At 53.9% G+C, this 14,321-nt stretch overlaps 1 protein-coding gene across 1 annotated transcript; it reads left to right on the top strand.

The window, feature by feature from the left end:
- Positions 1 to 12,131: 12,131 nt before the first annotated feature.
- IUM83_15310 (uncharacterized protein) lies at positions 12,132 to 13,090 on the top strand (the record flags this gene model as incomplete). Its single annotated transcript, XM_067940114.1, has 2 exons — positions 12,132 to 12,328; positions 12,403 to 13,090. The coding sequence occupies 2 exons, from the start codon at positions 12,132 to 12,134 to the stop codon at positions 13,088 to 13,090; spliced, it is 885 nt and encodes a 294-aa protein (XP_067794493.1).
- Between the last annotated feature and the right edge of the window lie 1,231 nt (positions 13,091 to 14,321).

Consider the following 14,321-nt stretch of genomic DNA (forward strand, 5'->3'; position numbering starts at 1 on the left):
CACCAGCAACCCCACAGAAGCCAGTCAACCGATGAGTGAGGGCGCACGTCAACCAAGGCAATTACGAAACAAACTCGAAAATAACTCTGGGAGTGGCTAGTGATGCACCAGGGGCCGTCGAACGCACCAGCGACGTTTAATCGTCTAGTGACGCAGTTGTTCAGACCCCATCGGGCGTACGCACAAACGTACTTCGACGGTATTTTCGTCCACAGTCGTGCGGAGCACGGGAAGTCTGACGTGGAGAACCACGTGGAGCACCTGCGAGCGGTGCTCGAGTGCATGTGCACGAACAAGTTGTACGCCAATATTGACAAGTCCATCTTCGGTGGAGAAGAGATACCCTTCTTAGGGTGCTTCATTGGGAAGCGAGGCCTCGGTCAAGGTCACGGCCATTGTTGATTGGCCGGTTCCCGTAAACCAGAAAGATCTTCGCGAGTGGCTTGGTCTCGCCAATTACTTGCACAAGTACAGCGAGAATTACACTGAGATGGCTCGGTCATTCCACCCCAGTACCTATTAGAAGCACTACACTATCCCGTAGTGTACTATCCCGTAGTACAGCATTTATGGTTGTTGCGTGCAATAGCAACCCACCCAGCCGACTGTCTAACCTTCCGAAGAAGGATGCGGACTGGCGTTGGGACGCTGAGCATCAAGATGCGTCTGCGGCTATTAAAACTAGCCTGCTTCATGCGCCTATTCTGGCATTGCCAGACCCCGCTCGTCCGTTTCGTGTCGTCTGTGACGCCTCGGACTTCGCCATCGGCTGTGCCCTGCTAGAAGCAGACGCCGAGGGGCGCGAGCGCGTGGTCGCGTTTGAGCCTCGCCAGCTCGAGGCTGCTGAGAATAACCACCCAGTTCATGGTAAGGAGCTACTTGCGATGAAGTATGCGCTCGTCAAGTTCAGGGTTCACCGGTTGTGTAGTGGGCCTACTTTGGCTCACCACTTTAGCTTACACGTCGCGTTACGTGTATGAGGAAGCGTAGGAGTTTATTAATAATTTGAATTAATTATACTTGAGTCCACAAGTATAATATAAATCAAATAAAAACACCAAGTAGCTAGTTTAAAGTAAAATGAGAACTGTATGGTTTGTAAATTGATCTTCCTCCTAAATCTGCTAAAACTGTTTATCATCTATGAAAGGGGCTGACAGTGGCTGGCTGTCAGAGCCCCGCCAATATGCACGTCTCTAATTGGTAGAAAGATGCTGCTTTCTACCAATAGGATCTTTGGGTAGGTGTGGACCACTCATTGTGGTGGCCCACTTCAATGTATCCATTGGTGTGACTTACAACAAGGTGGGGAAGTATCTAAAACCATTAACAGATATTTATCTGTTAAACCATAAGTGACAAATGTCATGCACAAGTGACAGTTGTCACTTGTGACCGTTGTCATGCACAAGTGATTGTTGTCACTTGTGTGTAACCCCGTTACACCATCCGCCCGTTAAGCTTAGACGTGTCGGTCTCGACACGTCAATTAATATTGACTGCTTGTCAATTGTTTGTGTTGGGGATTTCCGTGCTCATCCGCAATGAGTACGACCAAGCTGAAGACTGCCATTGCAACAGAGGGTAAGCTCTCTGTTGCTGAGTACCATGCGCGGTAGGGCGAGGTTCGCCGCTACCACGGGAACAGACAACACAGTGTCTGTGTACGATTCTTCGATGTCGACCGCGCCTGTGCGTCGACATCTCTAAGCGAATTTCTGTTACTTACCGTGATCGGGTAAGCAAGCGCCAAAGCACTTCGAGTCCTTCTCGAAGTGAGGCAAGTATTAGCAACTCAACGCTGTTGCGGTGGAGGCTGATGTTCGTGCGCCGTGCGCACTGTCCGTCCAGGTGGCGGTGCGTATTAGCAACCGCGACCACAACAGGTATACTATATGTATACCTGAGAGCTTCAATGATCTCCGTGCTAATTATCTAGCACGCGAGTCGTCAGGCATTGTAGATTACTACAGCGCTCGCACTACCTTCTTGCTGGTAGTGCGTGTTGGGTTTCGTACTCCTTCACCATGTCCGGAACGTCTTCCATCAGGACGTTCCGTGGTTCCCACGTGTCGTGTTGGGGAGGGAAACCTCTCCAGCGAATGCGAAAACAATCCGGACCTCGGATTGTTTTCCTATGATCGACAATTCGCTGGACGATCCAGCGAATTTCTCCGCGTGCGTCTCGCAGCGGTGGCGAAGGTGGCGAAGGTGGTGGAAACACGCCCCGGTGGTCAACGCTATGTTGACCTTCCTCTCGTGTCGCTCCACGACCAGGTGACGGTCGTGGAGTACCTTCAGAGCGCGGCGGTTGCCGCTCTGTTCCTTCGTGTCCCGGCTGTGGCGGTCTCCCATACCGCCTTGAACGTGCCGGTCGGGCTGTAGACCCGACTGTATTAACTGCTCCAGCGCGTAGTCGCGCTGAAGAGGAGGGTTTCCCCTGCCGAGTCTGTCTCTTCGGGTCAGACGAGCCACTAGGCTCGTGCTGGAGGTATGGCTTTAACCGCCCGACATAAAAGGTCGGATGGAGGCGCATGCTAGACGGTATGTCTAGCGTGTATGCGTTGCCGTGCCGTGCCAACACAGTGAACGGCCCGATGAAGCGCGGAGCAAGCTTGCTTGCTCCGAAATCCGAAACTGCATGTTTAGGCAGGTTTTGTGTAGCTAACAAAACTAATGAACCAACTTTAAATTCATTTGTGTTGCTTCTGCCCGCATTGTCTGCGTTCAGCTTCTGTTGATCAACAGAAGCTGCTATTACATCTTGGACAAACCGAATTACGGCTTGGCTTTTGGTAAGGAAGTTGATTGCATCCGAGCTGAAGTCATTCAGCTCGCTCTCCGCTAGAGGCCCGGCCTCTGCGTGGTTCTTTGCGGTGTCTGCGCCCTGCGCAGACCCGTGGTTGTTGGCCTTGTTGGTGGAGGAGTCTGCTCCCTGCGCAGACTCATGTGGTTTGTCCATTGTTGCAGCTGACACTGTGCAAGTGTCAGCGGTTTTCTGCGGCTGCTGTATTGCAGTCGTAGATCCTCCCCCACTTAAAGTGGGAGCCACCACTTCGAGTAAACTCGGCAGACGGGGATGCCGCATGGCATTCACATAGAACGGTGTATGCCCGGTCGAGGTATGCACCGAGTTGTTGATGGCGGATTCTGCCATCGACAAACACTCGCTCCAGTATTGGAACGAGTGAGCGTAGCTCTTCAGAATGTCGACGAGCACGCGGTTCACGCGCTCGGTTTGGCCGTCCGTCTGCGGATGGTTCGCAGTCGACATTGAAAGCTGGCTCCCAAGAAGTGTAAACACTTCTTGCCACAGGTTCGCTGTGAAGCGTGGGTCTCGGTACGACACAATGTCGGTCGGCATGCCATGGTGTTTGAATACCATGTCAACGAACAGACGGGCCGTCTGCTTCGCAGTCACTTCTCCCGGCACCGCAGCAAGATGTACCATCTTGCTGAAGCGGTCGACGAAGACCACATCACCGGTATTCCCTCAGCTGTCCGGGTGAAGACCAAAGATGAAGTCCAAAGACATGGACTTCCAACACTCCGACGGAGTCGGTAGTGATTGTAACGGAGCCTGCGCGAATGGCGCAGGCTTTACGCGTTGGCATACCTCGCAAGCACGGATGTACTTGCGCACCCACTTATACTGGTGGTGCCAGTAGAAGTCGCGCATGAGAAGGACGTAAGTCTTCTCACGTCCGAGATGTCCCGCAGTCGGGGCATCATGATACTCGTACATGATCCTGAGTCGTAGGTCATGGTCATTTGGCACGACAACGCGATCCGCGTTGTCGTCGACTGCCTTGTAAAGCAGTAGTCCGTCGTGCACACGAAAGCGGTGTGCACGCGCTCGAAGGTGCTTGGGCAGCTTCTGACGGGACTTGTCAGAAGGCGCTGTGCCATAGGCCAGCAAGAGCTTCGCGTCCGCGTCGTGCGCGTACGCGGCCTTCACGTCATCCAACAGAGATGGTGTGGGTTTGCTCGATCGCATGGCGTCAATGGCGTTGACGTCAACAGCTTCCGCATAGTCCGGCCGACGTGATAGCGCGTCGGCCACCACGTTCAATCTTCCGGGTTTGTATTCGACCCGGAAGTTATACTCCGCAAAGAATGAGAGCCATCTCGCCATTCTTTGTGAAATGTGTGGCGACTTCACTGCGGTGCGCAGTGAAGCATGGTCGGTGTAGACCACAAATGGTCTACTCCCAAGCAAATACACTCGGAACTTTGCGAGTGCATACTTCATGGCAAGCGAGTGCATACTTCATGGCAAGGAGTTCCTTGTCATGCACCGGATAGTTGCGCTCAGCTGGCTTCAGCTGACGCGATTGGTAGTAGACGACACGATCACGGCCCTCGTGATCGTGCTGCATTAACGCGCATCCGATCGCGAAACCGGATGCGTCACACACTACGTGAAATGGGCGATCTTGGTCAGCCACTGCCAAGATCGGCGCCTCAGTCAAGCCCCGCCTGACTGCATCGAATGCCTTTTAGCAATCGGGTTTCCAATTCCACACAGCTTCTTTCTTAAGAAGCTGTGACAGCGGGCGGATCTTGCCCGCATAATCCTCCACGTACTTGCACAAGTACGTGGCCAAGCCAAGGAACTGCCTCAGTTCCTTGACACTTGAAGGCGTTGGCCATTCATTGATCACTCTGACCTTTTCCGGGTCAGGGCGAACACCATTCTTCCCTACGAGACACCCGAGGACGGGTATCTCGCTCGCCCCGAAGATGCACTTCTTCAGGTTCGCGTAGAGCTTATGCTTTCGCATAAGCTCAAGTAGCTTCCGGAGATGCACCCTGTGCATCTCAATGTCGGTCTTTTCGTCCACAGCCCGGCTGTGGATGAATACATCATCGAAGTAGCTCGGTGCGAAGTCGCGCACCGAGCGCAACAAGTGCGTCACGCACCTGTTGAAAGTCGCAGGGGCGTTCTTAAGCCCCTGTGGCATTACTAGCCATTCCCAGAGCATGCCGCTTGGCGTGCTCACTGCCGTGAGAGGGATATCGCTCTCACGCATTAGGATTTGATAAAAATCCATCTCGCAAGTCGAGAGCACTGTAAACGGTGCTCCCGGCCATCGAATCGATGATAACATCTTTTCGCGGTATCGGCGTCTGCGCCGGTACCGTCGCATCGTTCAGCTAGTTGTAGGCATGAACGATGCGCCATCCGCCCTGTGGCTTTTTGACACAGAACGTCGGAGCACTGTGCGGGGACTTCGATTCCCGCACTTGTCCAGCTTTGCGACGACTTTCAAAGAAGTCGTCGATCGCCTTCACTTGCTCTCGCGGCAGTGGCCACTGCCGCGTGACACAGTACTTCGTGCCCGGCACGAGATCAATCTCGTGCTGAATGCCCTTATCCTGCGGAAGCTCCGCAGGAATCTCTTCCGGGAGTACGTCTTTGTACTCCCTCAACAATTCGTAATAGGGACTCGACTTCAGCGAGTCCCAACCTTGTTCCTCGAAGCGCTCTCGCTTCGTCTTCGCACTGAGAGTGTCTTCACTCTCAGTGGTACTTCCCATGAAGAGCTGTCTCACCTCTTCGCTCTCGCTCTCCGTTCTTTCGCTGTTCGAAAGAACGCAGACCTGCTCGATGCGTCCATCGTGCAAGTCGCGTGTGAAGCGCTTCCAGCTCATGGCTGGAAGCGAAGTCAACTCCGGAGCCGTCGTCGGAGGACTAGCGAGTTCCATGTCACGATACTGGAATCCAGTATCGGTGCGCGTCAAGACGCTTAGCGTCTCGACATCCGGCGACACCGCCTCAGTCTACCCAACAGACTGTTCTTGTTGCGCCTCGGTCCCGGACCGAGACTTGCGCAGCGTTCTCCGCTTGCGCCGTCTTCTTGTTGTGCGGAGCCCGGCTCCGCACAGTTGTTCTTCTGGTGCAGGCCCGACCGTGGACAGTTGTTCGCCGGCGGACCCTGTTCGCGGGCGCGCGGTATCAAGCCCGGCTTGACCACATGTTCCTTCGTGCAGCCCGACTGCACGGAAATGTGTTCCGTCCCCGGCAGACCCTGTCTGCGGGCGCGCGATATCAAGCCCGGCTTGATCGCATGGCGCTTCGTCGTGCAGCCCGGCTGCACGACAGCATGCAAATTGCGTCAGGGTGGTACGTTTGCAACCGTCCGCACTGTTTGCAGCTTCAACCCCCGGAGTTTTGACACGCCTTCGTCACCTCGACGCCATTCATTGGTGGAGCCCCTCATGATCGAGGGTGCGTCGGCTCCCGGAGCCGTCGTTGTCGACCTGACCTCTTCGGGTCAGGGACTGTCCCTTACACGCTTGAACGTGGGTATTGGTTCCTGGAACCAGGACATCTTTTACTTCTGACGTCGGCAGCATTGCCGACGTTGGTCTCACTTGTGCGCGCCCTCGCCCACTTCTTGGGCACTTCGGGACAGCAGCATTAAGCGCTGTTTCGACTGGTGAGCCGCGCGCACCTGCTGGTGCGCGCGCTGCGGTAACAGGGCCATCGCTCTCTGTTCCGCTGTCGCGTCCGAAGCGCACGAGCGTGCGCTTCTTCCGGTCTATCACCGGGTCATGCCGTGGCTTGCACGGCATGCCCATTACCACGTCGAACTTATCGTCCAGGTCCAGGACGATAAAGTGTTCGACAAACACTCGTTGTTTGTACAAGAAGCGCACGTTCACGACGCGCTTCTCAGTCTTCACCATGGCACTTGTTGCCAGTCGTACTTCCAGAAGACTTCGAGGTACATTTACATCCTCGAAGTCAAGTCTCGGCAGGCTTCGTATTCGAACAAAGTTGTTCGACGCGCCTGAATCTACCACTGCTCGAAGAGAGTCACTTGCTCTCTTCGACGTTACCTTCAAGTGACTAGGTTCGGCCTGTCATCTTGCTTCTTGCAGCGAGAGCTAGTGTCACTGGGGGGCTGTAGTCCTCAGTGTCGCGTGCCCGATGTCGGCACGCGTGACTGCATTACCAGTAGGGCGCCCCGCGCCTACTGGATGTTCGCGTTTTTGTTGGTCCGCGGCGATGCCTAGCATCGCCACGACGGCCACCTCCAGGGGGCATGGGAGCTGTGCACTCCCGTGCAAAGTGACCGATCCTTCCGCAACGGAAGCATCGCACGTTACCTCCCTGCTGCTGGTAACCAGCAGTTGTTGCGTTCGAGAGGCCCATTGGTTTTGGACCTCCCGTCCTCACTACCGGGCGCGGTTGCGGCCTCGGTACATTTACATAGAGTTTAGCCTGCCGCAGGCTAAACTCTTCTTGCATGGCAAGGGTGATTGCAGCTTCGGGAGTACTCGGGTACTCTCGGAAGAGATAGGTCTTCACGGGCCCATCTCTAAGTCCTTTCATGAACGTGACGACCTTGGTCGCCACGTCAATCGGATTAGTCACGATATTTGATACCAAGTATCATGCGCGCTGCGCGTAAGCATGGACGTCATGCTTACCCTGCTGAAGGTCGAGGAACTCCGCCCTCGACCGGAACTCGTTTTGCGGGGGCTCAAACGCCTGTTTGAGCTCCTCTTTGAACACTTCGTACGTGCTGAAGCACGTAGGATCGGAGAGTCGGCGTCCATACACCAACTCCTTGCGCGTCCGCCAAGGCAGGACATGGCGAACGCGACCTTCGACAGCGGGTCGACGATGCGTCGAGCCGCTATGGCTGTGTCGAGCTCGACAAGCCATCGGAGGAGAGCTCGCCCTCTCTTCCCACGTAATTGCTTACGCTCAACTTTAATGGTTGAGCACGCGGTGTCGTCCCTGACGACGCCGTCACTGAGGAAGCAGCGTCACGCTGCTCCTTCATGATGAACCCCAGAGCAACACCATGTTGCTCCGTCGGCGATAGCGTACGCAGCATCGTAGCTATCGCAGCTTCTCCAATGACTGTTGACAGTCGTTGGAGGGCTTCCCACTTTGGGTCAGACAGGTGGGGGCAGTCAGCGCGTGCAACATGCGTTGCAGGCGTGTTGGAGCTCTCCATGGGCACCTCCGTGCTCATGTGGTTCTCGGCTCCGCGTTCGTACACCGCACCGCGTACGAACGTCAAGCAGTCGGTCGTTGGACGGACTACAAAGTGCTACCAGGTGTAGTGGGTCTAACTTGACTCACTACTTTTGCTTACACGTTGCGCTACGTGTAGGAGGAAGCGTAAGTACTTAGTAATTACTTCGGTTAATTATATTCTAATACACAAATATAATTTAAATCGGATAAGACTCCTAGTGACTTAGATTAGGTAAAATGAGAACTGTATGGTTTGTAAGTTGATCTTCCTCCTAAATCTGCTAAAACTGTTTATCATCTATGAAACGGGTTGACAGCGGCTCGCTGTCAGAGCTCCGCCAATATGCACGTCTTTAATTGGTAGAAAGATGCTGCTTTCTACCAATAGGATCTTTGGGTAGGTGTGGACCACTCATTGTGGTGGCCCACTTCAATGTATCCATTGGTGTGGCTTACACCAAGGTGAGGAAGTAACTAAAACTTTTAACAGATATATTATCTGTTAAAAATCACAAGTGGTTTGCAGCCACTTGTGCGTGTAACCTCGTTACACGATAGGCGTACAGAGAGCTCGACTGTATGGTCGAGCGGAGCGTAAGCTCGAAGGCATTACCCGCCAGCGTCAGGGCCGCTCACCAGGCAAACCGAAAAATGGCTGTTGCGCGCTTTGGTTGTCGTCGGTGGAGTGTTGCGGCCACGTATTCAATGGCTGGGTGCTTGTGTGGAGAAGTGAGAAGCCCCCGAAGAAATGTAAATCGAGCTTCGTAGTGGGTGTACCGCACCGTGCGCATAAATGACGGAGAAGGACTTCCGACATTGTACTTGGTCATGGCGCCGACGTTCCAGTTTCCCGACTCTCAGCTTGCTGGCGTCGCGAACCATGACATAGATCTGAGTCTTGTACTGCTTCTGGTGCTTCTGGTGCTTCAAGTGCTTCTTCTGGTGCTTCGTCCGGTGCGCTTTCTTGTGCGTCTTCTTGTGCTTCGTCTGGCGCTTCGTCTTGTGCTTGGTTGGCGAGTTGCCGCACGACCCGTCGACCGTGACGCGGTCCACGGAGTCCTCCTTGAGCGTGCAAGCCGAGACGTCATCCACACGGTCCGTCGTCACCTTGGGGACCGACATGGAGCCGCGCCGAAACCAGTGGCACGACTCTATGCCGAGCTCCAGACGAAAGCATCCGTGCCTTGGGAACGTTCACCAGGAAGCAGAGCGAGGTCGTAGCGGCCACCGCGGCGTCAACCAGCAGCAGCTCGCTCCCGTGCCGTGAGTGGTTCAGCAGGATAGACGAGAGCACGTAGCCATGGGCTCCGATTGCCTCCTACAACTACGCCGATATGGCAGGCGTGGTGCTGGACGCAACGCTGGTGAAACGCCCACAGCACTTGTACGGCGGCGCGGTCGTGAGGGCTTGATTCCCGCGTCGACGTAACTCCAAGTGAACCACGACAGGAAGGGGGTCAAGATTCCTGGTCCAGGATCGGCATTGGCCAGCCCACCTACCCATTTTCTGCATAACTAGATGTTGGGTCTTCAATCTGAGGTCTTGGTCGTAATGTATAGATAAATGGATTTCGTCGTGCAAAGTGCACGCAGTATATTTTAGAAAATATTTTGAGACTTCAAATCTAGTGAACAGTCGCACAACATGGAGGCCCTGGACGCTCGAGTTGATGAAGTACTCGGCAACACCACCGCAGCGTCCACCAAATACGTGTATTGTCGTGCATTGATACAGCTTGTGGGGTGGTTATATGCCAACACAGATCGTGATCACCATGAAGTCCTGTTTACAAGGCAATTTCTCGCACTGGAGTCCGTCAATGATGACAGCATATCTCAATGGCTCACACGTGAACCTTTGGAGAGCCCCATGGACCTGCAGGTGCTAACGACTAAGGATTGCATGCGCTATTTAACCTCGATGGAGCAGCGCGGTATAGGAGGGAAGTCCACGTTTGGTAATGTTCGTTCGGCTTTAGTGTATCTGTACGCTACGACTGAGCACTCACGTCCTCATGATTTTGACCGCCAAAAGAAAAGATTTGTCAAGGGACTCCATCACACTGTTGCCCGCACTGCACAGCTAAACAACGAGCGACTTACTGAGGGTAAGGAGCCGTTCTCATTTTCGATGTACAAAGAGATTGCCAAAGCTATGCTGCGCTCAAGCAAGAAGAAAGATGTTTTTGGTCATTCCTTTTTACTTATTTGTTGGAATTTAATGTGCCGCGCTAAGAATGCAGCAACCATTCGACATGCACATGTTTCGTGGCAAGAAGATGCCGTTACCATAAAATTTGCACACATGAAGAACGACAAAGACGGTAGTCGTCCTCGGGATCCTCGCCATATTTACGCCAATCCGACGATGCCAGAGATTTGTCCGATTTTGGGCTTTGGGATTTATTTTGCTGTTCTGGGCTTCGCCAGCGATGGAAAATTATTCAAAGGTGGAAATCAATACAGTCGATTTCTCAAGTTACTGAAACGCGTGCTAAGTGAAGACGTATTGCAAAATGTGCTATCAAAGTTAGGGATGACAGTGAAGGATTTTGGCACTCATTCGGCGAGGAAAGGAGCTTCTACATACGCTAGCAGTTGCTCAACATCAGGTCCGTCCGCTGCGTCAATATGCCTTCGCGCTGTCTGGACTCTTCCTGGGGTCCAGGACAAGTATGTGAGATTTGAGGCTGCTGGTGATATGATTGTTGGGCGCTATGTGTCTGGTCTGCCCTTTGATTCACCAAACTTTGCTACATTACCCCCATTTTTTAGCCCAGTAACCAGCTCTGAAGGAGATCGATTGGAGCTAGAAAGCGTTTAAAGTTTGCCATGGATACCGTCTATTCTGGAGCACCACCAAGCTTGCGAATGGTGTGTCAGTTCGGTCTTGCTTCAATACTGTATCACTTTGTATTCTTACGCGAACACTTGCCACAGAATCACCTGCTGTTCACTACCTCTTTATTTACAACATGCAATCGATCGCATTTTGAGTGGCTTCGCCAACGAGTTGTTTGTCGTAATTTTCAAGTCAATGATCCCATCACTCCAAGTGGAATTCCTCCACATGTGGGAATAATGGTCAACTTGGCACAGTATAAAGCGGAAATTGATTCGTTAAAACAAGGTCTGACTAATTCCTTCGAGAATACTCTTAAACGGCACGTCCATGGTTCAATAATGACGATCGAGGCGTTGGAATCAGCTTTTGCTGTGGTTCTTGCTCGTTCACAACTTAGTTGTACCCATTTAGCTGGCGAACAACCGGATAGAAGGACTGTTGATGTCGTTTCCACGACGGAATCACCTCTCGAGCTACAGCAATGGGGTGGTGGCTTTCACCGAGTTGCAGAAGATTTTGTACCTCCTAACGGGACCCTCCGGCTAATATGGCAGCATTGGTGTGTTGGATCACCTGCACTACGGATGCTGTCAACGCATGACATGGCTACCCGAGTTGGAAAGGTTCGGCTGGCTGAGCTCCAGCGACTGATGCATGTTATAGAAGGCTTACTATCAAACACCGAGCTGCGCCGAGCTAAAAGCTCTACCGACTGTGCTGGCCTTCTGTACGAGCAGATCAAAGCTCGTCTTCCGTTTTCGTCTGTGTCTAGTAGGGGCAGAGAACGAAGATTAGATCACTTGTCGTGGAAAACACTAGCTAGAGAGATGAGCACCCAAAACTTACGCTGAAAAATGTATATTTCTTTCTTTTTTCGAGCTGATCACGCATCGAGTCCCATCGTGCAAATTGCACGATGAATTCTTGTGAATGATTGCATTCTCGTGAACCCACTAGCTTTTTGTGTGCCTGAAATAACTGCATTCGGTGAAATCTTCGTGCACAGTGCACGAAGAAATGCATAGAAACCACAAGTTTTACACGACGTTTTCCTGACAAGTCTTTATTCTGCTTCAAAACATCTTTTCCCCAGCTTCGTCCGCTTGCTCATTCCGCCTTGCTTCAACACTGCACTCACTTCGCGTGGAAAACTACCGATTTGATACAAAACCAGCGAGCGGCGCAGGCAAATTCAAGAGAATCAGTCGTAAGCAACACCCATTCAATTGAGGACAAGCCTGTCGTCAATCCAATGCGCCCGCAGTGGTCGCCGCAGTAACTGTGGGCCTGGCCCCGTTCGCGGACGCGGAGTCCGCCACGCCGCAGTCGAACGAGGACGAGGACTCGCGCTCCGAGACGTCGTCGGAGGTGAGCCAGGGCTCGGGCCACCGGGACCTGTCGGAGCGGCTGAGGTGGGTCGTGGCCTGCGACGCCGAGGGCGAGCAGAGCTTCGGCCAGGCCACGGTCGGCGCGGACGTGGTGCTGTGCGTCCGCCGCGGCGAGGCGAGGCGCGCAGAGAGGCCAACGGCAGCTCGCAGAGCAACGGCAGCGGCGTCAGGCGCTTCCACGCGCACAGGTTCATCCTGGCCGCCAGCTCGCCGCCGTTCCGCGCCATGCTGACGGGCGGCATGCGCGAGTCGGCGCGGCGCGACGTGGAGCTGCACGACATGGAGCCCACGACCGTGGAGAAGATGCTGCTCTTCGTGTACACGGGCGACGTGGTGCTGGAGCTCGAGAGCGTGCTGGGGCTGCTGATCGCGGCCGAGATGTACGAGCTGGAGGCGCTCCGAGAAATGTGCAAGGGCTTCGTGCTCCAGCACGCGCACGAGGTGTTCTGCGACCCGCAGGTCGTGCAGCTGCCCGAGAAGATCCTGCTGGAGCTCATCCCGCAGGACGAGCTGCAGATCCGGGAGCTGGCGCTCATGGAGGCGCTGGTCATGTGGGGCGAGTCGCGCGTGGCGAACGCGGACAAGCCGCTCGGAGACTTGCTGGCGGACATGATGGAGTTCGTGCGCTTCCCCACCATGAGCGTCAGCGACCTCTACGGCAAAGTCCGGCCGCTGGTGAACGACGGCGTCATCCGAGAGCACCTGCTCACGGAAGCGCTTTTCAACCATCTCAAGTGGGGGTCGCAGACTGGTATCGCAGCCAAGAGGGCCAAGCCACGTGCACTCACTGCCTCACTGCGCAAGCGGAAGCGCGTTTCATTTACGCAGCACGTCACGTTCGAGACCACAGCACAATGAGATTGGTGAATGAAACTACATGCACCCAGCTACCACACACTGCAACTACATGTGGAGGAGAGTGGACAAGACCGGCAAGGAGAGAAGCTGATGTTATTATTATTAAGCCTTAGAGCGCGAAGTTCATGTGCATCCTCCTGCAGCATTTTATGTTTGTTAGTCGTTCACCGTGGGTCATCCTGCTGCTACAGCTCCCGGCAACTCGCTCCTAGCAGTATTCAACCAAAGTTGCGTCAATAACAATGAAGTATGCGTCGCACAACTTGCTCAGCGAGCGTTCCAGTGCATGGCACCGCATTGTCGTTTGTGCAACCGAAACGAGATTTTTGTCCATGTCTCGCAACTTCACCGTGGCATCATTTGCGTCACTAACCAGCGAACAGAATGCTGCCCGGCACTCGTTACTCGAATCTCCGTCGATATGATTGTGCACCCGTTCAAGGTTTTTCCACAACGAAACGTGCAGCGACAGCACTTGGTCGCGTTGATTTCCGCTGTCTTGTGGTGGACTCAGCTGTCGCTGTACAGTGGCGATTACTTTGCCGACAGATTCCCAGTTCACAGAATCTTGTAGCAAGGTGTCACCGAGGTCGTTTGGTTGACCAGAGGCGCTCACATTGGCTAGCTTCGCAAGCTCATCAACGACGGTCGAGATCTTAATTCGCTTTTGAGGATCCAATGCGCACATCTTCTTGACCAGCTCCCATTCACTGTCCTCGCACATCGATGGTCTTGACGGCAAGGTGCCACGTGTGGCGTGGTATTTTACAGCACTTCGGTCACCAACTCGCCAGGGCAAGCAGTGGCGTGAATCTTTGCCCGACTTGCCTGCCTCCACGACTCTTAGTGCCTCCACGACGCACATACCCAAAGAATACATATCCGACGCAAAAGTGGGGTGTTGGTCTGTACCGAGTAACTCCGGAGCCACCCACTGCCAAGCGCCTGAAATCGTTTGCGCCTTGCTCCCGCTGCTCGCGACCGAACTAAGACCGAAGTCCGTCACCTTCGCTTTCATATCGCTCCCGATCACGATGTTGTTTCCTTTCAGGTCGCCATGCACAACACCACGAGCGTGCAGATACTGAACACCCAGTGTTGCCTCATGCAGCTTCGCCCATATCTCATCGGGGTGCTTTTGCAAGTAGCTGACTAACGTCCCGTTGGTAGCGTACTCGCACACGAAAAATGGTCTTCCAACGTGACAGGCACCAAAGAGCCGGACGACGTG

The sequence above is a fragment of the Phytophthora cinnamomi genome, assembly GCF_018691715.1.
Source record: "Phytophthora cinnamomi strain GKB4 chromosome Unknown Contig24, whole genome shotgun sequence".
Classification (NCBI taxonomy): Eukaryota; Oomycota; class Peronosporomycetes; order Peronosporales; family Peronosporaceae; genus Phytophthora; species Phytophthora cinnamomi.